The sequence below is a fragment of the Pelodiscus sinensis genome, chromosome 21 (genome assembly GCF_052426305.1).
Source record: "Pelodiscus sinensis isolate ZL-2025 chromosome 21, ASM5242630v1, whole genome shotgun sequence".
Classification (NCBI taxonomy): Eukaryota; Metazoa; Chordata; order Testudines; family Trionychidae; genus Pelodiscus; species Pelodiscus sinensis.
In genome coordinates this window covers 23,591,661-23,616,387 of record NC_143072.1, presented here as the reverse complement: position 1 = coordinate 23,616,387, position 24,727 = coordinate 23,591,661, and the positions used below count along the sequence as shown (strand labels likewise).

At 45.5% G+C, this 24,727-nt stretch overlaps 1 protein-coding gene across 2 annotated transcripts in view; it reads left to right on the top strand.

The window, feature by feature from the left end:
* Positions 1–24,727, top strand: part of DOC2B (double C2 domain beta) — a 192,713-nt gene that overhangs the window by 82,831 nt on the left and 85,155 nt on the right. For both annotated transcript variants that reach the window (XM_075904663.2, XM_089772149.1), the window contains one exon: positions 9,514–9,623. In XM_075904663.2, coding sequence (XP_075760778.1) covers positions 9,514–9,623 — 110 coding nt within the window. Of the gene's footprint in view, positions 1–9,513; positions 9,624–24,727 lie in introns of those variants that run through there.

Sequence of the window (24,727 nt, the reverse complement as noted above, 5' to 3'; positions counted from 1 at the left end):
TCCTTTATTTGTTGTACTCTAGTTAAATTTGTGGTTGTATCTAGCTAAGTAGCTGTTAAGTACTGTAAATAGTGTAATTAGTTAGATAGGGGAGCACAGCGGGACTCTCCCCGTGAGGGGAGGGCATGCCAGAGCCCCAGGGCTTTAAACCCTGTGCTTCCTGCTCAAAACCTATGCCCTGTGGAGATCCTCACTCAGATTGCCTGAAGTGCCTGGGAGAAGCCCATCGAGCAGAAAGCTGCTCTATTTGTAAGAGTTTTAAGCCCCAGACCAAGAAAGAGAGGGACTCCCGGTTGAAACTCCTATTAATGGAGTTGGCACTGCAGCCGCAAGGCGAGGAGTGCCCCCACTCCATCCGCAGCGCGCCATCAGTGGCACCCGTGTCGGCCAAGCACCAGTCAGAGGCCGATAAGGCACCGTCGCAGTCCCTGGCTCCGAGAGGCTCCAAGGGCTTGAGGGGACACTCAATGGAGGGGAGTGCCTAGAAGGTGCGCCCTAAGGAGGGGCACCTGTCTTCTAAGGCCTCAAAGAAGAGGCGCAGCCCAGACAAGGGCAGGAGCCCGGGGCAGGCCGCGGGGATTGGGGAGGTCCGTCGTCCCTCCACTCCAGAAACTTTTGAGGCAGCCCGAGACCTCATTGAGATGGCCATGGAGGAAGGAGAGGGCCTGGTGCCACAGGGGCGGACCACACCGGCGCAGGGCTCAAGAGCCCCCCAGCAGTCTCCGACAGCTGGGCCGTGGGACTCTCTGGGCAAGGTGCAGACCTCGGCCCAGCACCAGCAACAATTCCCAGTGCCGGTAAGAGCCTTCATTTTGAAGGTACGCCGGAGAGCAGAGTACCAGACGCACCTATCTAGCCACCCTTTGGGGACCGTCTCTCTCTCTTTTATCAGGAATGGGTAAAGATCACGTCGGATCGCTGTGTCCTAGACCTGGTAAAGCAGGGGTATACTATCCCCTTCCTTTCCTACCCTGCCTCCCACCCCCCCTCCCTGTCCCTTTTCAGGGACCCATCTCACGAGACACTCCTCCGGCAGGAGGTGTCCAACCTGCTAGTACTAGGGGCTATAGAAAGAGTGCCCCCAGAGATGAGGGGAAAGGGTTTCTACTTCCGCTATTTCCTGGTACTCACCGTGAAGGGGGGCATGCGTCCCATATTAGACCTACAAAACCTGAACGCCTTCATAAGAAAAGCAAAGTTCAGGATGGGTGACGCTGGCTTGCATCATCCCATCGCTCCAAAAGGGGGACTGGTACGCTGGTCTCGATCTCAAAGATGCATACTTCCACATTTCGATTTTTCCAAGTCACATAAAGTTCCTACGGTTCGTGGTGGGACAGGACCATTTCCAGTTTACGGTCCTCCTATTTGGGCTGTGTACAGCCCCGAGGGTGTTTACCAAATGTATGATGGTGGTAGACACGTTTCTGCGGCGGCACAGGGTCCAAGTGTTTCCATACCTGGACGATTGGCTGATAAGGGGCACGTCTCAAGAACAGGTGCTAGATCATGTCACATGGGCGAGGGCATTGTTCGGGAGCCTTGGCCTACTCATAAATGACTCCAAATCCTCATTAGACCTCATGCAGGTGATAGACTTCGTGGGGGCCCATCTAGACTCGCACGCGGGAAAGGCATCTCTACTGAGGGACAGATTCCTTGCTGTCTGCTCGCTGGTAGTGGAGCTACAACGGCAAGGACCTGTATGAGGCTCCTAGGCCACATGGCGGCGTGTACTTATGTGGTGCAACACGCCAGGCTGCGCATGTGCCCATTGCAGGGGTGGCTCAAAGTAGCACAAAACTCTTGGAGGTTGCCATTGGATGCAGTGGTGACTATACCTCAGGAGAGCCTACACTCGCTAGACTGGTGGAAGGACGAGGGCATAGTGTGTGCGGGAGTCCGATTCACCAGAGCGTCCCCATTGGTGCAACTGGTCACGGACGCTTTGGACGTGGGATGGGGAGCGCACCTGGGCAGCCTCAGAACGCAAGGTACGTGGTTGCCAGGGGATGTTCCCCTCCATATAAATATCAAGGAGCTCTGGGCGGTTAGGCTGACCTGCAGGGCGTTTCTTCCCCACTTACAGAACAGGGTGGTGGCGGTGTTGACAGACAACACTACGGCCATGTATTATATCAACAAGCAGGGTGGGGTGCATGCTTCTCCCCTGTGCTGGGAAGCCCTAGAATTGTGGAAAATGTGTGTAGCCCACAGCATTTGCCTAGAGGCGTCTCACCTCCCGGGGACCAGGAACGGGCTAGTGGACAGACTCAGCTGTTCGATTCAGGCACACGAGTGGGTGCTAAGGTGAGACATACTTCACGAAGTCTTCCAGAGGTGGGGGTATCCACGTCTGGGCCTGTTTGCAACACTGAGCAATTTAGTATGCGTGTAACAGTAGTTTTGTTTTGATTATAAGAGTTTTCTTTTTAGTCTAATTAACTGGTATTGGTTGATTGTTGTGTCTTTAGTACTACATGTCTAGTTACAAGGGCAGAGTCCATTGTTGTCTGTGGATTCCCTCTGTTTCTCCCCAAGCAAAATGGAGTTGTGGTGGGAGTGGCGAGGAGCTTTACCTTAGAGAGAGGATTTCCCAAGCGATCTCTTCCATGGAAAAGGGTTTGTATTTTCTTGGAATCACTTGGGTGGTGGCAGCGAGGAACCAGTCTTGGGGTTGGTGTGTGTTTTTTGTTGGTTTTTTTAATCTTAGAGGGAGTGAAATTGAATAAATTTGTCTCTGGGAATTACAGAGACAGGTTTGGCAAAGTTTATTCAGTTAGCCGGCCCCCCATCTCTGCACACATAGTGTCAGGTTGGGGAATTGAGCCATGACAGCCCCAGTGCATGAGGGTTGGTTATGTCATCTTATATCGAGCAGCAGTATTTGTCTCTATCATCCCCTCTAAGTGACTGCAAGCTGGGCGAGGAAGTATTGCCTTGCATTTGTTTGTATGCGTACGAACAGAAAGAAAATTCTCACGCCACCTCCTCTCAAAAAGCCTTGCTAGCCAACAGACCCAAAAATGTGCTCTCTAGCTTTTTCCAGTCTCACTGTGCTCACAGGCTACTGCTTAGCTTCCTCTCGTTAGGGTTTGCCTGTTCTCAGTTTCTGTATGTCTTTCCTTCCTTCACAACCTTTGGTCACAGAACCCATATGGTGCTGGTTTCTGGTGCGACTCTGTTAGGCCTTGTTTTTGGTGTTGCTCCCTAAGTGTTTCTTACAAGCTATCTTAAGCAGAGGGTGAATTCACACATCAGTTTGAAGGAGATTTTAACTTGGCTATTAACAAGGTTTCACCCAGCTCAGAACATGTTTTTTCTCAAGTTGTGTCTTGCATTATTTGTTCCTGTTCCTTTGAAAATTAAAAAACAAAACAACAACAGAAGGCTTAATTTATCCCATCCTAAAGCTTGGTTAAAGCCTCCACTTTTTCTGTTGTCTGCTTTTATTTGCAGCAGCAGCACTGTACTTCAGCCTTTGCTTTGGCCATATCCAGCCTTGTGATGTGGTTCATCTAAAATAAAGAGCAGCAGAAGTAACTAGTCCATTACTCTAGATGGCATTGTTTAAATAAAGCTTTGTTTGGAGTGTGCTGCCATAGCTGCATATTCTTGGTTTCTGAGGACGTGCACCTCCTACTCTGGCTAGAAATTGTTTTAAATAACATGGTTTACATATCCATTTCCTTAACACTTTGTCGTGTTCTTGTCCTTCTTCATCACTTTAAAAAAATTCTGCTGAATATTCTTCCTAACCGTGCCATCTACTCTTCCCGATGGTTATACAGTGGCAGCATATATATTTTGTTTTGGTTATCCTGCTATAGATTGGACCTCTCTGGTCTGGCACTCTTGGGACCTGACTGGTACTGAATGAAAGAATTTGCTAGACCAGAGGAGGTCCCCTGCTACTGGCCTCCCAGCGCATCACCCCTCCCCGCTGATGGCCCCAGCCGCCTCCCCTGCAAGGCTGCTGCAGTCCCAGCGGCCCAGACTGCCCCAACCCCACTATCGGGGCTGCTCCATCTCTGTCCCCAGCTCTGCTACTGTGGCTGCCGTATCTCTGGCACCAGCCCCGCTACTGGGGCTGCTGTGTCCCCAGCCCTGCTACTGGGGCTGCCACATCCCCGGCTGCGCTACTGGGGCCCCAGTCCCAGCACTGCCGGGCTCTGAACCACCAGCCTTCTTGCCGCTGGGGCTCCCAGCCAGAACTCCCTGGCCCAGGAACATCTGTGGTCCGGAGAGTCCCTGTTTTGGGAGGTCCAACCTGTACCGTCAATTCCAAGTATTCAGAAATTACAAACCAGCTCCTCTCTTCTCTCCAGTATCATGATATTTTTAAAAGTTTTTTTCCTTAATAGATTGGCCTCCCTCCCACGTTTTCAAGCTTTTCTCTGCAACTGGGATGGCTGGAAAGTTACACTAAAGAAAAGTCAGTTGAGATTCTAATGTGACTGACTCCACGAAGTAGTGTTTTAAGAAAAGCACTAACTATTGGAAGAGTTATGCAGTAATTATGTGAATGGGCAATACTGCCCTGAAAGGGCAATAGTAGGAGCAAATTGAAAAGTCTCACTTAACGGTGGTTTAAAAGGACTTCAGAGCTGAGAAAAGATGCAAGGCTGACAGTCTTAGAGCATAAAGTCCCCTCTCCAGTCCTGATTCAGCAAAGCAAATAAGCAAGTGCGATTGCTTTCAGAAAAGACATTCAGAATCATCCTTATACAGCATGTGCTCATATCCCACTGAAGCCAATGGGGCTCAGTTGCTTGCAGCTAGGTATTGGCTTAAGGGCTGGATCAGGGCTCTTCTCCATAGAACGGGTACAATATGGACAGTGGCAGACCAAACTACACCTCATTTGTCCCCTGCTTATTGTGCAAGGGGCTGCTAGAGTCAAGGGAAAGAGTCCCTGTCAGGCATAACACCCCTCCATGCTTTCTGAAAATTGGCTTATTAATATGCATAATTCCATGAATCTATGCAAACAGATCATGTAACCTGTCATTCAAAAGCCTGTAATCCTCAGAATATATATATTCTATTTTTGTGCATGAATCTTTTTTTTTTGTATGTAAAGTTAGAAATATTAAGTGGGAACCTATTTTATTAGTCCAGGCATTCTAGTAAAAGCTGTTAGTGATACTTTAGGAACTTACTGGCTCAGTGATAAAGTCAAAGACCTATGAATGGTTTTATTTTTCCTGTAAGCCCAACTGTAGTTGGACCTACCAAGACATGTAACCATGCTACCCGATCCTGGAACTCATTTTGGATCTGGTACTTTTCCACTCAAGGTGAGAGAAATTTGAACTGAGCACAGAGAATTCCTGTCTTGGACAAAAGGGACATAAAGGGGGGAAATCAAATAATGGGGGAGTGGCCAGATGCCAGGATACCTATCGCCACTTACCACCCAAGATGCCTGTTGGAAACATTGGAGACTGAACAGGGGGAAGGAGTAGGCCTAAGTTAGGAGGCTGTCTAGTTTATGAAAGAGATTATAGAACAACTGTTAGGGTAAGAATTTGCATGTATCAAGTTTCTCAGTATGTTAGAATTTGCTGGCATATTTTACTTATTTTGCTTAGTAATTTATTTTGATTTGTCCATTTTCACTTGCAGTCACTTAAATCCTACTTTATATCTTTGATAATAAACAAAATAATATAATTAAGCCTGTAAAGAATTGTTACGTGGGGGGAAGCAACCACTGTGCATGTCCCTCTTTCATTGATAAAGAGGGTGAATTTCTAAGCTTTCTCTGTATAAAACTTTTGCACAGAGTAAGCTGGATTTCTTTGGGGTTTTGGTTCTTTTGGGGGTCTGTATTCCTGGGTATTGTCAGTGGCCTTATAGCTGAGCCCTCTCAGAGCTGAGCAGATTCAGTGTCTGTGTTAATCTGCTTAAGGTGGGGGAGGCTGTTACCCCAATGCTGGGCGTTAGCTGGGGGAGATGAGAGCTCCTGAGCCAGCAGGACAGGGGTAGTGGGACACCCCAGAGAGCAGGTTGACTGGCTCAGTAGCATGACGAGCACACCAGGTAATAATCCCAAGGGGACCCTTGTGATCCCACCTGTTACATCCAGGATAACATTGGCCTTTTAAGAGGGAGCAAGGCCAGTGTACCTATGCCACATCAGCTGACCTAGATTAGGCTTTAATAGGGGATGCCTGGGGTGTGTGGGGGCAGACCTACTAATGAGAGAGACTGACCCTGTGAGTCAGAGTTAGGAAGCAGCAGGACAGTGAGAACTTGAAAGGTAAAGTAGGAAACATCCTTGAGGGTTTGTAGCTTGGAGGAAGCTGAGGAGCTGACTTTGTTTTGTTTTAAGTATGGACAGTAAAATTGCCTAAGGGAGACTGTGGGTGTGGCAGTGGATCCTTTGCAAGCTGGAGATACATCCTTGTTACTATCCTATTTACACATGAGGTAGGTACCATCTCCATTGCCTTTCTGTCCTGGGCACCAGGACTGAAAGTGCCAATACAGTGGCCAATTTGAGTGGGCTGGGGAGGTGATTCTTGATGTGACTTTTCTCTGTTCTCCAGTTTGTGACCTGTAAACATGCTGTTGGTCAGTAGAATTGTCTGGGGTCCATGCTGCAGGTAAAGACAGCCTCTTGTTTCATTGTAGTGGTATGGGACTACTAAGTACAAATTATCTACCATCAGGATTTGGACTCAGATGCTGAATTTTGGCCTCTAGGTTGGCAGCCCCTGGGTTTATTCAAACTGTGGAGCAGACTGAATGATCTGGCAACCTTTTCATTAAGAGGTTCAGCCAAGGGGTATGAAAATGGGTTCTCTGAGCGCCTGTTTTCTGGCAAAGCTCCTTAGGATTTATTTATATGCTGAGAGATTATTAAACAAGCCAGTGTCTTGGCCCATTTCATAGGCAGAAAACAGCTGAGATGCTCTGGTGAGCTCCTTTGGGAGTGGCTGGAACACATTTCCAGCAAGCTTCTTAGTGCCTGTTCCAGGCTATCATTTAGGTATCGAGAACTTCTGTGCCTTAGAATGTGGCCAGCACTCATAACAAGGTGGAGCAGACTTCCCATGAGGCCTTGCAATGAATGGGCAACAATTTAATAACGTGCACTGAGAGAAGAGCAAAAAAGGAGAATAAATCCATTCAAACAATGGATTTTGGAAGCAGCTTGGTGCATTAATAAAATATACACATCGGGATGGTCACTTTTTTCAGCAATGAATCTGATGTCCTGGCACAGCAATTAGTGACACTCAGTTATGGTACGAGTGTTTTATTGAAAAGGCTTTATTGAAGAGTTGTTTAGAATGGCATTGTAGTATCCTGCTGCACAAGGTGATGTCATTGGTTTGACAGGGTTTTGCAGGAGTTGGACTGAGGTTTTCCAGCTGTCAAAACCTTGTCTGTGAGAAAATTGGATCACTAGCATTGGAACTGGTGGGAGGGCACTGCTGTGTGCATAGCTATGCTACTTGGGGTCCATTGTGTTTTCCCTCCTGCCCAGGCTAGTCCTGTGAGACATTTTTGCTGAAGTCCCTTTGGTTCCAAGGCTGTGCTTTCTGGCGCTGCTTCTTGAAAGTAGTGTGCGAGATGTAGCAAGCCATTCCGAACCTTGACATGTGTCTCTAGTTTCTTCTTGCTTTGTTAGCATGGTAATTGTCCCTCTGCTAGGACACCGTGTCATGTCCCTACCATATAATCTAATGCTGTATTAACAGGCCACATTGAGACCTGGGGTTAAAATAAGCTGTCAAATCTAATAAAATGTGTATCCAGGAAATGATTCTGAGTCTGCCAGGAACTGTAGCTGTATTAAATGCAGGAATGCAAATAAACATCCAGACCAGCAAGTTAGTATTCTTTTTTAAATAAGTCTGAGCTGATTCTTCCTCCCTCCTCCCACAAATGGAATCCCTGATCTGTTTCTGCTGACTTACAAGCTGCCCATGATCTTGCTGCTTATTTTGCAGGGTGTTGCATGGATTATCTCTCTCTCTCTCTCTCTCTCTAGATAGGTAGATAGATAGATAAAAAAACTTTTCCCGTGGAATGACAGAGTGACATCATCACATCCCTCTGCATCCCACAGCCCGTCTCTCCTCCCTCAGCTGCCCTGTCTCCTCTTTACCCAGTACTCTGATGGGCTGGAGCCACGCAGCCTCTCCCCACCCCTGTACCAGGAGTTTGGGAGCCATATGACCTCCCCCCGGTGGTGACCCCCACAAATTTCTCTATTCTTTCCACACTTTAGGGACACACACCTTTACCCAGTTCCTAGGGCTCAAGGTGCAACCCTGTTAATTTAAACACCCTCCCCTTACCTAATTCCTAGGGCTCCGGGTGTAACTTCCTGTGGGTTTGCAGGATCTTTTGCCACTGAAAGAGCCCTTACACAGTAATATTCTTATTCTCTATTTATTGACAATTTCTAAGCAAGCAGAATACACATGGTAAGCACATAGTGTCGTGTTCACTAATCCTGATAAACAGGGCTCGCCGAACCACGGCGAGCCCCACTCGCCAGCCGCGCTGTCCGGCAATCTGCGCTTGCGCAGATCTCTGGAACCCGGCCCTGCTGATAAAGACAGGCAGACTTCCCCTGTTGGCCAGGCAAGGTCAGTCTCGGTGGATCTTAGCTGCTGCACATCACAGTCATGCAGAGGAGTCCTGATAGCTCTGGTCTTAGGCTGTGTCTTGGAGGTGAGTTCTTCTTCCAGGTCTTCCCTCCTTCTTCTTGGCGTTCTTTTCTTCCTTTCCCTTTTCCTTCTTTCTTCTTCCTGCTTTTCCCCTTCTTCTTCTTCTTGGACCACAGTTTATATAGTGAAACTTGAGTCCTGCTTAGCAATACCTTAACCAATTATTTTAATATAATTTTACTAACCAATCATAATGTTGACCCCAACAATAACATACTGTAACAGAATTACCTAACCAATCATACTCCACCAACTTGATTGATTTACACCTAGCAAAATTAATTATACAGCAGACAGAAACAGTTACTAACCCGATAGAGATCACACAGACAAAAAAATAGAAAAGTGGGGACAATAATCATAGAATAAGGATTCCAGTTTCTTGCCAGATGCAATGTTATTAACTAAGTTTTCTCTACCTATCTTGATATCTATTTCTTTATCTGGTGATAGTGGGTGCTTGTTAGAACAAGGTCTCCTTCTCACAGCCTGGTGTGACACTATTTTAATGCAATGTAGATGGAATGTGAGTATGACTCCAGGCTTTACAGTTAATGGCTGCTGCTCTTCAGTCTGGCTGCAGAAGAAGGCTTTGGTTTAGGCCTTCCAATATGACTATAGAAAAATCATATTGTTACAGTGAGTAGGGGTGGAGGGCAGGAGCCATGTGCCCTCCCCCTTCGCAGGGAACTGGTCATGTATGTTTCAACGTTTCTTGGCTTATGCTTGTTTTCCCAAGGTGTATTCATCATCTGCATTCTGTAACCAAAGCAGTTACCTGGGATATGCTAGAATAAACATGTGTATTATTTGCTTTTTCCAGGCCAATAAACTAAGAACAAAAACTTTGCGAAACACCCTGAATCCCACCTGGAATGAGACCCTCACTTACTATGGCATCACGGATGAGGATATGATTCGCAAGACACTAAGGTAAGTGTAACCCTGGGGACATCTAATGGAGATGCAGGTGGAGAGGGTCATATGCAATGTTCCCTCTAGTCTTTTTCATCCATGTGTAAATTTTTCCCAACTATGTGCAAAATAAATTTTATGTGCACCGAGGCATGTGTGAATGTGCACCACCAGTAGAAACAAAAAGCGTAGCTGTGGATGCGAAGGATGTGAAAGTGTAATCATGTACACAGTTAACCACTGAGTCTGCGCTCATTAGTTAACATTCATGGTTACACACAGGCTCCTGATATGCGTGGGGAGCTGCCTGCCCTCCCACACCCAGCACTGCTTCCTCTGTATCAGAAACAGCAGTTATGAGAGGACAGGAGGGAGCTGGGCCAGCTGCCCCACTTATAACTATGTAACCCCTGAAATTTTTAGCAGTTACACAGTTACTTAAATGCATTTTAACATCCATAGAGGATGCTCTACTCATCAGCTGGGTGGCATTTGAATCTCTCCTGAGTGGCTGCACAGGAACGCAGCTTAGATGGAACACTGGTCGTATAGCTCATTATTTGGAAAGAAAGCTTTAGTTGTACTAACTGGATCCATGTGTGGAAAGGGAGAGAACATATGCAATTTGTTGAAAGGGAAAGTCAGTGAAATCCCCACTCCATATTCTGCACGGGTGCGAATAGCCAAAGTGCAGCATTCCAGAAAATCCGGCCCTCTGTATTTCAGCTAAATCTGAGCACCTTCACTCAGACACATCCTGAATTGCACCAACATCCCCACCAATTGAGAATAGATGTGATATGTTCATCGCAATCACCAGACACACAGCTTTAGTTGCATAAAATCTTTGCAAGCAGGCATGGCTGGGATGCTCAAAAGAGCTGAAGGGAGGTAAGTGCCCAGCTCTCATTGAAATTAATTGGAAGCTAAACACTTTTCTTCAGGCTTCTTTGAAATTGCCAGCCCATGTAGCTAGCAAATCTGTCAGGCTATCCTAGGCCTGGGAAGTGTTTTATCACAGAATATCAATAATTAGGTACAACACAGATCTTTCCTTTTGGCCTGTATCAAGCAGTCACCTGTGCTCTTCAGATAGGAATCCTGATAGGGCATTTATAGCTCGTTCTCCCTAGCAGATCGAGACAATAATTATTTCCCAAGGTCCCTCATTTGCACACTTCTCCTGCAGGGATCAATCACAGCCTTTTGGTGACAGACATTTGATTTATAAGCTGCCTGGATTTGAATAGCTGATGAAGAGCCCTATAGCAATTCATCATTATAAGCTTTGTAATTTATCAACTTGGGGTTTGAGCTGCAATTTTTTTAACCTTATAATTCCTAAAGCTGCTAAACATACCTTATTTACTGCGTCTTGCTGAGTTGCAGATCTCTCTTTGAAGATTAGTTTTGGAGGAGGGCAGAAATGCATCTGTACATTGCTGTAAAACTAAATGGAACTTGGTTTAACTTGGCAAAAATATAAAGAATCTGATATCTTACAAGCAAAGCCATGTCTTGTCTGGTCAGTGCTTGGATGGGAGACCTGCAGTGAATGTTGCAGGGATTGATGGGAGTATTTCTGTAGATAAGATTCCTTCTTTTGAACCTAGCATGGCACCAGCAATGCAAAAACGTTGCCTTTCCAATAGGATGCAAAACTGAAGTACCTTTAACCACACTCAGATGTTTGCCTCAGATTCTTGGCTAGTTTCCAGTTTGGGATATCTACCTGCTACCTAACCACATCCTCTCACTTCAACTGGCTCTTCACTGGGACCCACTTATTTAACGCTTGCTCTTGCTAGTAGGACTTCATCCAAAGGCAGTTGAAATGGATGGAGAGAATACTATTAACCTTTAGCTCTGGCCTTTTAAACAGTTGCAGTGCTCAGCTCCAGTGGTGAGTGTATTGAATCCTTATGTATATGATCTGTAAATCTCTTTGATCTCACTAGTGCCTCCATGTAGAAGGAAATCGATGTTAGATGTATTAAAATAAAGACGGATTTTGCATATCACATCTAGGATTGAGAGCTTTCTAGCATCTTGGCTGAAATCTGAACGTCTTTACTTAAAATATATGCTGCAACTGTATTTTTTCATGGAAGCAATGAAAACATAACACTGTAATATAAAGTTATATAATAGTAGGTGAATTTGCACTCTGAGCTCACCTGTCATTCATAACTCACGTACGTGATGAGAAATTTATCTCCCTGGATTATTATTTCACATGGAAAATATTAGTCATGCTGAAAGTGCTGTGGGCTTCTCTCAGGCTGGAAAGCCTGTGTTTTATTATTTTTTATCCTCCATGCCTTTGAAGTTTTCATCTAGTTCAAGTGTGAAAATCGGTTTATAGAAAGATGCCTGGCTGAGTTGTTTGTTGAAATGCACTCTGGAGAAAAAGTGTTTTGGATCCAGACTCCACCTTTCTATCAGCTCTCTTAATTGTTACTTGCTGAGGAAATGCCATCAGGCCAGTTCCACTGGGGTAGCATGATCATCTCTTGGGACCACACAGGTGCAGTGGAGGAATGGAGCCTCTGTGTTTGAAAGAGTTTTTAATCTCTCTGTTCTCCTCCTAATAGAATTATAATTCACAGTATGTCCCTGATCTTGGATCAGACACAGCTGTCGTCGTCTTCATCAGCTGGTGGTGTGTTGGCTGGTGGTGCACTCCTCCGAGGCTGCGACTGTCTTTGTTCTGCATTCCTATAGCCTCTTGAGTCTACCACAGTAGAGTCCTGGTACATGATAGGAGTTTTGTCCTCTATGGCAATATAAATAATTATTGGTAATAATGGCTGACAGAAGGGAATATCTTTCTCCTTCCTTTGCTCTCTGGCTTTCCTCAGCAAAGGTCAAGAGCCCCAGTTTTCATTTGTGAGAATGGGCTTTGTTACAGGTTCCTGCAGGATTGAACTATGCTCTCCATTCCAGGAGTGTGGAAGCAGGGACACTGTGGAGAATTTGAACCATTAAGGTGAGATGTTTTGGGAAAAGACTAGGGATTTCAGTGGTTAACCAGCAGCCCAGCTAAGCTGGAGCAGCCCCTTGTCTCAGCAGCAGCATCAGGGAGGGAAGTGGGGAGAGGCGGCTCTGCAGGATCCGGTGCTCATGGGAAGCCAGATTAAAAACTGATTCCCCATGGGCAGTGGATCCCGCCTCCCTCCTTTGTTGCCTCTGTGTCAGAAGCAGCAAGGGAGAGAATTGTGTGTACTCATTTGGATTAACTGATAAACCGAGGTTTATCAGTTATTCGTTTAAATGATTATATGCTCACATCCCTAGCATACAGGTAACTGTATGTCTAAGGGACATGGACACTAATGTCAATTAAAATTATTGGGAATTCAATGTCCAAATCCCCAAAGCAGTTGTAAAACCCCTCGATTATCACCAGTAAACATCTCTGTTCCTAAGGTGATTGTTCTAACCACAGGAAAAATAAAAATGTCCTCTCTATTGGCTCCTTTTAAAATAAATTATCTACATCACCTAATATGAAAGTAGCCATGGTTCTTTGAAAGGTAAGTGAAGGTCACCAATAACCAACCTCTCTTCATTTATAGTCTCCATTAATAGGCAGTAATATTAATAACCTTTAACATCCCAACATCACCAAAGTGTTTTATAAACATTAATGATAGTAAATCATTATCAACTGTCCTCTGGCCCCCAGAAAGATTGGTTTAAAACGGATTCTCAAACCTGGACAAAAAGGGAGAGCTTTTGGAAATGTCAAAAAGTTTTGTTTGATACCTTCTAACCAAACTGTTTCAATATTTAATTTCAAATCAACATTTTGGTTTTGCAAAATGTCTGTTCAGAACAGTTTGGTTTTGGGTTTTTCATTTCAGTGAGAAAAATCGGGACAGGGAACAGTTTGTTAGAAATTATTTTTTTCCAGATTTTTTCTGTTTGAACTCAGTTATCTTCCGTTCAGATTGTTAGCTCAAGTGTTTTGCTTTTAAAAAATGGCTTTTTTTTTTTTAACTGGAGGCCCTGTAACTGAGTAAGTGTTGAGTCATGGTTTCTGGATGCTGAATTATTTTTGTTTATCTCTAGAATAGGGTATAAAAAAGGCTGTTGGAGTTTCCTCATGTTGTCCTCATGAGAGGACCACTTCTAAGTGTGAGAAGAGAGTTAATTCTCCAAAGAGGCCAACAAAAGGTCCAGTTAGTAATAACTTTGTTGCTGAGGGAACACCCAAGTCAGAATTGAAATGACCCCCAGGCAGTATTCCCTGTAAGATGAGTCCTTAGGCAGTCACCCAGGAAAAAGTCAAATGCCATCCAGCTGATTAGCAGAGCGCTCACAGCCAGCAGTGTGCGTTTCTACTGGGGGTGCACATCTGCACATTCCTCAGTGCACATAATAAAATTTATTCTGCACATGGATGGAAAAATTAAAGAGAACATTGCCCAGAAGTCACCACAAAGCCATCAGATAAGAACAAGCAAAATGCAGGACTATGTAGTACTTTAAAGACTAACAAGATGGTTTATTAGATGATGAGCTTTCGTGGGCCAGACCCACTTCCTCAGATCAAATAGTGGAAGAAAACAGTCACAACCATATATACCAAAGGATACAATTTAAAAAAATGAACACATATGAAAAGGACAAATCACATTTCAGAACAGAAGGGGGATGCGGGGGGGGGGGGGAGGAAGGAAGGTAAGTGTCTGTAAGTTAATGATATTAGAGGTGGGGAAGTTAGATGTCTGTGAGCTAATGGTATTAGAGGTGATAATTGGGGAAGCTATCTTGGTAATGGGTAAGGTAGAATCATAGAATAGGACTGGAAGGGACCTCAAGAGGTCATCGAGTCCAGCCCCCCGCCCTCAAGGCAGGACCAAGCTCTGTCTACACCATCCCTGACAGATGTCTATCTAACCTGTTCTTAAATATCTCCAGAGAGGGAGATTCCACCACCTCCCTTGGCAATTTATTCCAATATTTGACCACCCTGACAGTTAGGAATTTTTTCCTAATGTCCAATCTAAACCTCCCCTGCTGCACTTTTAGCCCATTACTCCTTGTCCTGTCCTCAGAAACCAAGAGGAACAAATTTTCTCCTTCCTCCTTGTGACACCCTTTTAGTTGGGGTCTTTGTTCAATCCCCCCTGGAGAGTGTCGAATTTTAACATGAATGACAGTTCAGAGGATTCCCTTTCAAGTGCAGATGTAAAAGGTCTTTGTAGCAGAATGCAGGTGGTTAAGTCGTTGAGACAGTGTCCTTTCTGGTTAAAATGGCAAGAAATAGTTTTTTCTTTGTGATCTTGTCTGATATCTGTTTTGTGGGCATTAATCCTTTGGCGAAGTGTCTGAGACGTATGTCCAATGTACATAGCAGATGGACACTTTCGGCACATGATAGCATAAATTATATTTCTGGATGCGCAGTAATATGTGTTCTTGATCTTATAACTCACTTGGTTAGGTCCAATAATGGTATCAGCAGAATGAATATGTGGACAAAGCTGGCAACGGGGTTTGTTGCAAGGGAAGGTACCAGGGTTGGTATTAGTGTGGTATGTCCTGTGGTTGTTGGTAAGAATCATCTTGAGGTTAGGTGGTTGTCTATAGGAGACTATGGGTCTGTCTCCCAGAGCCTCTTGGAGTATGGTATCCTGTTCTAGTATACAAGACTCCATGTTCTGTTGGCAATCCCACAGGCTGCAAGACTCCTGAGTTAAAGTTTTAAACTTGTAGGTATCACCAGAGACATGGTTTTGAACTACAGGTACCTATATGGGGCTGTGTGTTCACAGATGAAAGAAGAGGGGGTTAGCTTCCAAGCTTCCAGCTTTCTTCTCCCCAAACACAAGTGGAGCCACATGTGTTTTGAAAGAGAATATCTCCCTTGTAATTTGTGATGTATATGACATTTTGTTCTCTGTTTATAGCTGAGTTTGTAAACATGCCTGATTTTTAGGGAAGCTGCCTGTATCACACCAAATCAGTGTGAGTAACACACAGGATTAGATACTAGACAGTTCAGGGTTAAACTGGTTGACGCCTCTCACAAGAGCAGCTGCAGCTTGTATCTATTACAATGGTTCCCAGAGCTAACATCCAGCTGTGCCTGTGTGAAAAGTCACCTGTGCAAATAGGTTCTTACCGTCACCTAGTCACCTAACTTAAGCCTGTGTGAATCATGGCTGCATAATAGAGGATGCCACTGATGCTGTAGTTGCCAGTAATAACCTGTTTGATCATCCGCAGGGAACAATATGAGAAAAGAGGTGAGGGCTCGAGAAGGAATGACGCACGGGTAGGAAAAGAGCTATATGCTCTGGGCAGCATTATCTCACTGTTATTGCGGTTTGGAGCAGTTCTCTGGGCCCCCAACAATGCTTTTCCCATTTGCAGCTTGGCTTGCAGCTCCATGCTAATGGAACCAGCCCTTGGCATGTTGCAATTTTCTACCCTCTTGCCCCTGTGTTGCAGGACACCATCAGTACTATCCTTTGGCTTGAATGAATCAGGCAGAGGCTAGGACAATATGCCTCTCTCCCCCCTGCCCCCCCTCACCCCCCCCCCCCGTGAAAGTTCTGAGCTGTCCATGCCATGGACATGTCTCCTAGTTGCACCTGGAATACAGTACATATAGAAGCTGTCTTTCTTCTCTGTAGTAATAGACACAGTGAGTCGGACAAGCTTCACTCAGGCTATGTTTACCCTTGTCATTTACACTTGTGTAAAACTTGTCATTCAGAGGTGCCTCCCATCCTAAACACAAGTTTTGTTGCTACGAGTGTCAGTGTAATCAGAAGTGTGTTTGCAGGAGTGCTCTCCTGCCATCAAAGCTAATGCTCCTCATGGGGTGGAGGTATTTTGTAGGCAAAAGAGCTGACAAACAGCAGCTACGTTGCCTGACTTTTAGTGATATAGCTATAGCGACACAGCCATGTCGTTAAAAGCTGTGTAGTGTAGGAAAAGCCTTAGTTACTTTCATGAAGGCTCTTAGTATGGTTCCTTTGTTTTCCACCGCTTCAGCTCCCTGTTTCCCTCAGAGATGGCATGAATAATCCTCTTTAAATGTTAATTTAGAATGGTTACTGTCTAACGTGTGTGTACCACTGCCCTCCCCTGGAAGGACTAAGAACTGCTCGTTTGTTACATGCCATGTACTGTTAGCAGCTGATGGCGATTCCCCTTCTGTTCAGGGAAGAGTGACCTGTGATTTTAGAGCAAAGGGATCCCATTCTTGCTATAAAGTTCCAAATGGCTGAAGTGTTAGCAACACAGTGACACCTGGAACATTGTAGGCCTAGAATAGCTTAGATTTCTGTATGGTTTTACCGTTGCTTGTCTGCTCTGCTTTGTATCTCAGTTTTTCAGTCCCTTTCAGCTTAAGTAGTCTGCTCTGAAGAGACAGGGCTCTTCAAATATCACCTGGATACAATTTTGCTGCTTATCTTTTGTATTATGGTAGCGTCTAGAGGCTCCGATTAAGGATCAGGTCCCTGTTATGCAAACTGATGTACATACATCACCCAAAAAGATGGTTCCTGCCCCAAAGAACTGAGGATAAGATGAGACTACAGGTGTCTAGTCTAAGCCCCAGGGAGCAGAAGGGAATGTGATGCTGGTTCTGATAAAGGGAGTGAACAGCAGTGGCAGCACACCTGTCTCCTAGCTGTTCCCACTGAATGTTTTGTAGGTGTCACGGCAGTGGTGAATTTTCAGGGGTTTAGAGCTTTGTGGTGCACTTACGGTATTGCCCTCCACCAGGGCCAGGCCCCTGCTGTATCTGTGCATCAGTCTGCTTTCTAGGGATAGCTCTTGAACAGTTTGAATACCCAGATGGAGGAAATCAAAGCAGATTAATTCTCGCCTGTTGTCACTATGGTAAATGGGGACCCCCTAGAATTCAGGCAAATGGAATTTGCATGTGAGAGGCACATTCTCCATTTGTATTAATTAAGTTTCCCTTCCCCCTCACTGATCCAGGCAGAGAATCTCTTGTAACTTGAATGTTGTTTCATTGCCCCAGGCCCCTTTTCTACTGCAAAGGATATGGGAGCAGATTGCTCCGCTACTGATATTTAACTGATCTAATTAGTCATCACATCCCACAATTTGTCACACTCCTGGAGATGTCCCTTTCATATAGACAATTCTTCTGGGAGCTTGAGCAGTGTCTTCAAAGTCCCAGTTGCAGATTGTGGAGAGCAGATGTATGCCATCAATGGGCGATTACTCAAGGTGCATTCATATTGAGGCTACAAAGCAATAACGTTTGCTGTTGGATCAAAGAAAAAGCCCACATTTTGAACAGGTTGTGAAATTGACCCAACTGTGTGTGTTCCTTGCTTCTGGAGGAGATACCCCGGTAATGTCTACACTACTGGGTTTTTCCGGAAAAACTCCACCACATCCAGGGAAAGCGTCTACTCTTCCACTTTTTTGTGTGAAAGAGCAGATGCGCTCTTTTGAAAGCCCTGGGTTTCTCCTTCCATGAGGAATAAGGGCTCTTCCGAAAGAGGAGGCTTTTCTGAAATTTGGTCCAGTGTAAACTTTTCCAAAATTTGGCCCAGTGCAATTTGCATACCTTTTTCTGATAGAGCAATGTAGTCTAGACATAGCCCGTGAGATGGACGTAGTTGCAAACGGTGATAAAGTGATGGTAAAGTTTTCTGAAAAACTGCAGCTAGGAATAATATCTGCTTGGATGAAGACACTGTACAGTTCAGAGGAGTAGCTATATTAGTCTGTGTCTTCAAAAACAATGAGGAGTCCTATGGCACTTTAAAGACTAATTGACAAAGTAAGTCTTTGCCCGTGAAAGCTTATGCGCAGATAAATCTGTTAGTCTTTATGGTGCCTTGGGACTCCTCATTTCTGTATAATACAGCATCTTAAGCAACTAATTTATGTGACATTCTGAGCCTACTGGATGTGGTTCACTTAGACCACTTACAGAGAGAAAGAGAATGAGTTTGCTCTACAGCCTGAGCTGAGAGCCAGCTGGCTTTTAGCTCAAGCTGTAGGGCAGGGGTGGCCAACCCATGGCTTGCGAGCCGCATGCGGCTCTTCAAAGAAAAAATTGTGGCTCCTACACCCGCGGCTCGTGGCTCTTAAAGGGGCGCGTGGCAAAGCGACAGCAAGAGTTCTGCGAAGTGCCGACACTCCCTCGCCCCCTCTGAAAGAGACAGAGCTGGAGACATGGCATCCCGTGCAGACTTCAAAATGGCCGCCTTCAAAGGGAAATGCCTGCTCTATTCTTAAAAGGGCAAACTATTTTTTTTTTTTGGTTCAACAACTTTTTTCCCTTGGCTCTTAGCACTGTATCCACGCCACTATTTTGGCTCTTCGTCTGTAACAGGTTGGCCACCCCTGCTGTAGAGGCTCATGCACTAAGCTCCGGAGATCCTAGATTTGGTTCCACCTGTCACAAGTGGGGGGTTTGTCCAGGGTTTCAACTGGGATGTCTCAGAAGCTTGGGTGTGCTTCCTCAGCTAGGGGAAATATGTAACCCACACACTTACTGGGTGTGGTTCATTGCCCCACGTAGAAGCACTTTGACCACTTGCAGAGAGAGAATGAGATTCCTCTACAGCAGGGCTATTCAAAATGCAGCCCGTGGGTGGAATCCTTTGAATGTGGTCTCCACTAGGAACACACTCCACAATGGTGAGGCGTCTCCCAGCGGGGGTGAGCATTGAAAGATGCAAATGGATGGGCTGGCTGGAACAGATGGGTACAGGGTGTCAGCGTTTCTAGTTCCCCAGCTGGGAACGCTGGGGCATTGTGTGAAAGAAGCTGTTTGTATATATTTGCATGTAGATGCAACCACACTTAAGTTGTGGCCTTTGGCATGTGCTGTATCATTGTGGTCTCTGGGGCTTCCAAAGTTGAGTAGCCCTGCTCTACAGCCTTAACTGAGAGCCTGCTGGCTTTTAGCTCAAGCTGTAGAGAGGCTCATGCACTAAGTTCCCGAGGTCCCAGGTTCAGCACCTCCTGTTTAGTGTTGCATTGCCTTCTTTTAGGAAAAGTTAACAGCCAAATTCCAGCAAGTTTGTTCTTTTCTTCTCGTTAAATATTAAGATCACATCTTTGCTGTTTTTGCTTCTTCAATTAAATGTGATAATTAAAGATTGAAATTGTGTCTCCTCTTAGCTCTACACTTCCTAGGAACACCTGGAATGCAGTTTTCACTTGGTGTTTGCAGATGACTGAAAACCTTTCTGCATTGCAATGAACTGTACAGTACATTTAGGCTACGTCTACACTGGCAGCTTCTTGCGCAAGAAAACTTGCCGGCTGTCTACACTGCACAAGCATTCTTCCAGAAGTAAATTTACAGTACAGCGTTGGAAAACAGGGCTTCTTCTGGGAGAGTTATACCTCTCTCCATGAGGAATAAGCCCTCTTGCGCAAGAGCTCTTCCAAAAGAGGCCAGTGTAGACAGGCAACATGAATTTCTTGCGCAAGAAGCCCCTATAGTTAAAATGGGCATCAGAGCTTTCTTGCGCAAGAGAGCGTCCACACTGCCATAGACGCTCTTGCACAAAAGCACATGCCAGTGTAGACGTGCTCTTGTGGAAGACTTTTTGCGCAAGAACTCTTCCACAAAACAGTCCTTGCTCAAGAAGCTGCCAGTGTAGATGTTAGCCTTAGGGTATTCAATCACCGGCTTGCACTATACAGTAAGAGTTTGCTTCAGATGGTAAACTGGGCACACCATAAAGGAGTTGAAATGCCTCCAACTTTCAGATTAGCAGCATGGCATAATGCCCCTCTCATTTTGGATTGGAGCATGGCATTTGGGAATCATGGATACTAGTCCCAGCTCTGCCACCAATGCAGTGTGGTGGGATCTTGGGCAAGTTCCTTCCACTTCTGTATCTGTAAAATGGGAGTAGGACTTCCCTCTGCTATGCAGGACTAGTGGAAAGAATGAAAAGATCTGGCTCATGGGACAGGGCTTCCTGAGTCCCCAGCATCACTCCTGGCCATTGGACTCAACATGGAGCCGGTGGGGAGAGTACCCCCCTGCCAAATTGCTTCTCTGGGGCTGTGGAATGTGGTGCAGAATTTGGCTTTGACTGTTGTTGATTCTGGAGAGCTTGGCAGTTCTGCCAGGGAGTGGTGGAAAACCCAGAACAAGTGACCTTTATTCCATGCTGCCACGGTGTAAAGGAAAAGGAGCCATTATATGGGGAGTGCCCTATGAAACCTACCCAAAGCTTAAATGCCTGTCTGTGGAGTGTGTCCAACTCGGTTCATAGACTTGAAGGTCAAATAGGACCATCAGATCATCTAGCTGCCTCCCCTCTTCCCCCATGTAACACAGGATTTCACCCAGCTACCCCTGCACTTAGCACCATAGCCTGCTTGTGGAGTCAGGGCGCAGGGGCATCCGCTGCCCAAAAGGTGCCAGTGCGCTTGTGTAATCAATGCTGCATGTTCCTGAATGTATAATCACAAGGGGAAAAGGATCTGCCACAGCCCTTCTTGCCCTTGAACCTGGGAAGCAAAGTTGCATCCTGATAGTCTGGAGAGGAAGAAATGTTACTCATATAAGCCACAGAGCTTGCTTGTCCCCTCTTGGTAAGGGGAGCTAATGACACCAGTTTCCAGCTGGGGGAGACCAGCTGCCAGCTGCAGCAAGCCCCATTCCATAATTCTCTTTGATAAGTGAGCGCCACAGTATAGCAATTTAGTGTGGGGAAGCCGTGTGGGCATTGCCTTACAGCTGGAGTTCAGCGTATTGATTCCATTCCGCCGGGCAGCAGTTCTGCTTATTTTAATTGTGGTTACATCTGCACTTGGAGCTGGGGGTGTAATTCCCAGCATGGGCAGTTGTAGCTGCTCTAGCATCGATCCAGCTTGTGGGTTAACCATAACATAACTGTGGTGACGCGAGTGGCAGGCCTGGCTAGCTGCTTTAACTCTGAATCCATTGGACATGCTAGGCGTGTGCTTGGGAATGGCAGCCTGTCCCACCCTGACTGGATGCTAGCTCAGAGCTGGGCACAGGTACATCTCTCTGCAATCAGGAAATTTCACCCCCAGCTCTATGTGGAGAAGCACTCTGTTCTAACTCTTCCTCTTTTCCTTCTGCCTTGGAGATATTGTTTACTGATGGTGGAGTTGTATGCATAGGAATTACCAGGGGGCTCTTTCCAGTGTCCCATCACCTTCAGTGATAAGCACCGTATGCTGAATGGGGAAGATACGAAACAGCTTCTGCAACAGTTCCTTAGAAGGTGACTTACACATACTTTCCCAGTTGCAAGTGTATGTGTATGCGAGAGAGAGAATCCACACTGCTGAATTCACTCCAAATCTGTCCCCACTCAAAGCAGATGTGACAGGCTGCAGTGAGGAACTAAATCTACTTGCCATTCCCTGTATGTCTGACATGAAGCGTGCTCCCAGCTGAGCAGTTGGCTGAATTTTGCCTATCCTGCATGGCTGAGATGCCCATCCTACCATAATTATTTAAGGCTCAAAGTTTAGGAACGTTCACTAGCATTCCCCTTCCTTTCTCCCTGCATACACGTCTCTGCATCTCCGCTCCAGCAGTTGGGCTGATGGATTAGCATTTTATTGCATGGGGTGGAAGGGGGAATTGCATCTTTGCTATGTTACTATGGCGACCGGAGCTACAAAGATAACCTAAACCTCAGAATGAATGTATCATGGTTTAAACAGGCTTAGATTCTCTGCCATCTCTGCCTGAAGATATTGTGAACAAAAACTGGGAAAGTTTGACTAGTGGTAGGTTGTTTGTACTCAAGGAAAGAAAGATTTGCATCCCCTGAAATTAGCATGGCAGCACTGTTCTTTGCAGCAACAGCTCTTTGTAACTGGACTGAGCAGCAAGAAGGCCATTTTGGCTGGCCTGAGATTTGTTCTGGTGCCCTACTCTTTCCATCTCTGCCACTGTGACACTAGTCTTGCTGGTGCCAACATATTTATTTATTCATCTAGGCTCCCATTCATAAAAACACTTATTATTCAAGACAATACTTGGCATATGCTTTACTTGTCCACAAAAGCTCATGGTTCTATATTTTGGTTAGTCTCTAAGGTGCCACAGAATTACTTGTTTTTAAAGTTATAGACTAACAGGGCTACCCCTCTGAGGGTATGTCTTCACAGCAGCATTATTTCGGGATAACTGATGTTATTCCTAATAACACAGTGCGCATGTACACTACTAGCTTTTATTTCAAAACAGTGTTGAGCTGGAGGACTTCTTACTCCGACTCATGGTAACCCTCATTTCACAAGGAGTAAGGGAAGTTGAAGAAAGTGTGTTCTTCCTTTGACTTCCTGCTGTGTAGACAGCGCCAAAAGCTGAATTTTGACTTAAGCTATGCAATTGACATAGCTGAAGTTGTGTAGCTTAATTCCACTTTATCCCTGCTGTATAGCTGTACACTGAGATTTTTTTAAGCATAGGTTTGAATCCTATTGAAATCAATGGGATTTATGCACCTGTTTAAAGTTAAGCAAGTGCTCACATTCATGGTTGAATTAATTTAGCAAATTTTCATGCAGAAATATTCACCATTTCTGGTGGCCAACACATTAACATGCCAAAGTGAAGTTTTTCATTACAATGGTCCTGTTTATTGCACCCATGGGGGAGCCAATATATAAAATCCAAGTAGTCCTCATTCTCATTAAGAATACAGCCACTCCCCGAGTTGCAAACGGTCGAGTTACGACTGTTTGCACTTACGACCAAAGCTCCCATGGAGAGGTCGTAAAGGCGGTCCCTGAGTTACGAACGCGACCCGTGCTTACGAACAGCACGGTCGCGTGTAACTCAATGGGGTCCGAGTTATGAACAGTTCAAGTTACAGACCAAGTGTTGGTCCTTAACTTGTTCATAACTCAGAGAGCAGCTGTATTTCCCAACCTGCTCGTTCCTTTTCTATTGCCTCGTAAGTGGGGAATTCATAGTCTATAAGGTTTTTATTTAGTTATTTACCTTATTGTCAGTCTGCAGATGAGATCAGACATCTCCCAGATTTTCTACAAATGGAAAATTTCCTCCCCCCCCCTCCCCCCCCCCCCCCCAGAGTTAGTGTTCTTGGGAGATGTTAAATCAAGTGAACAGATTTAAGGTTGTGAAATGTTGCACCTCCACATGCAGCGATGATGTAAACTGCATCCTCAGGCTATATGCTTGAAAGATCATTTGCCTCTTCCATCAAGAGGAAGGATAGCCATGTAGTTAAAACACTGGATGGGGGCTCAGTAGGGATGGATCCAGTGTTGGGTTCTGCCACAAACTCCCTGCATGACTTCAGCCATTACTTTAACATATCCATGCCTCAGTATAACAGCATAATGACTCCTCCTTTTTCTTGTCTACTTAGCAAGCACATTTGGGCAGAGACTCTTGCTAGTCATGGATTCCCAAAGGGGCCTCTAGGCATTGCTATCATAAGATAAACAAGAGCAATTTAGCACGCAAAATAAGACACTGCAGCTTACATACCCCCACACCACGCAGAGGGTGTTGCATGTGTGTGACTCTAATGTGAAAGTAGCACTGGCTACATGTTTCCTTACTTCAGTTCTTTGCATGACCATAATCTAATGAAAAATGCCTGGTGCTCTGTTGGTAACAGCTTGCTTCAAAGCAGCAGGGACAGTGGATTTGCTCATTCTAATCAGCCCAGCCTCACTGAAAGGCAGCTGTAACAAGTTGAAAGAGACTTAGCAACGCCCCCTTCGTTTGAGAGGAGATTGCTTGCCAGATGCCTCTTTGGTACGGAAAATCACTGCCTGGCAGGGACATTGATGTTAGAGTCTCTTTAATGTAAAAATAATGGACATGATCAAAGCTGCCGCCAGTCCCCACCTCCCTGCCACTTGGGGAGCTGTGTGACTCAGCAGAGCAGAAATGGAACAAGAGCCAAAAATGTTCCTCCCCTCCTGGGCCAAGTCCTCCTGCAGACTGATTCCACTCTGTGCTTCAAAAATTGATGGACTAGATCATGCCTTGATTTATACAGCCCGGGGGGAGGGAAGGAGAGAAGATGTTTCCTTTATGGAGGCATTAATGCTGCCTGGATTGTTGCTGCATACTCTCAGGGGGAGAGCAGGTGCTGTGCACCTCATGTTTTCCCTCCCACACG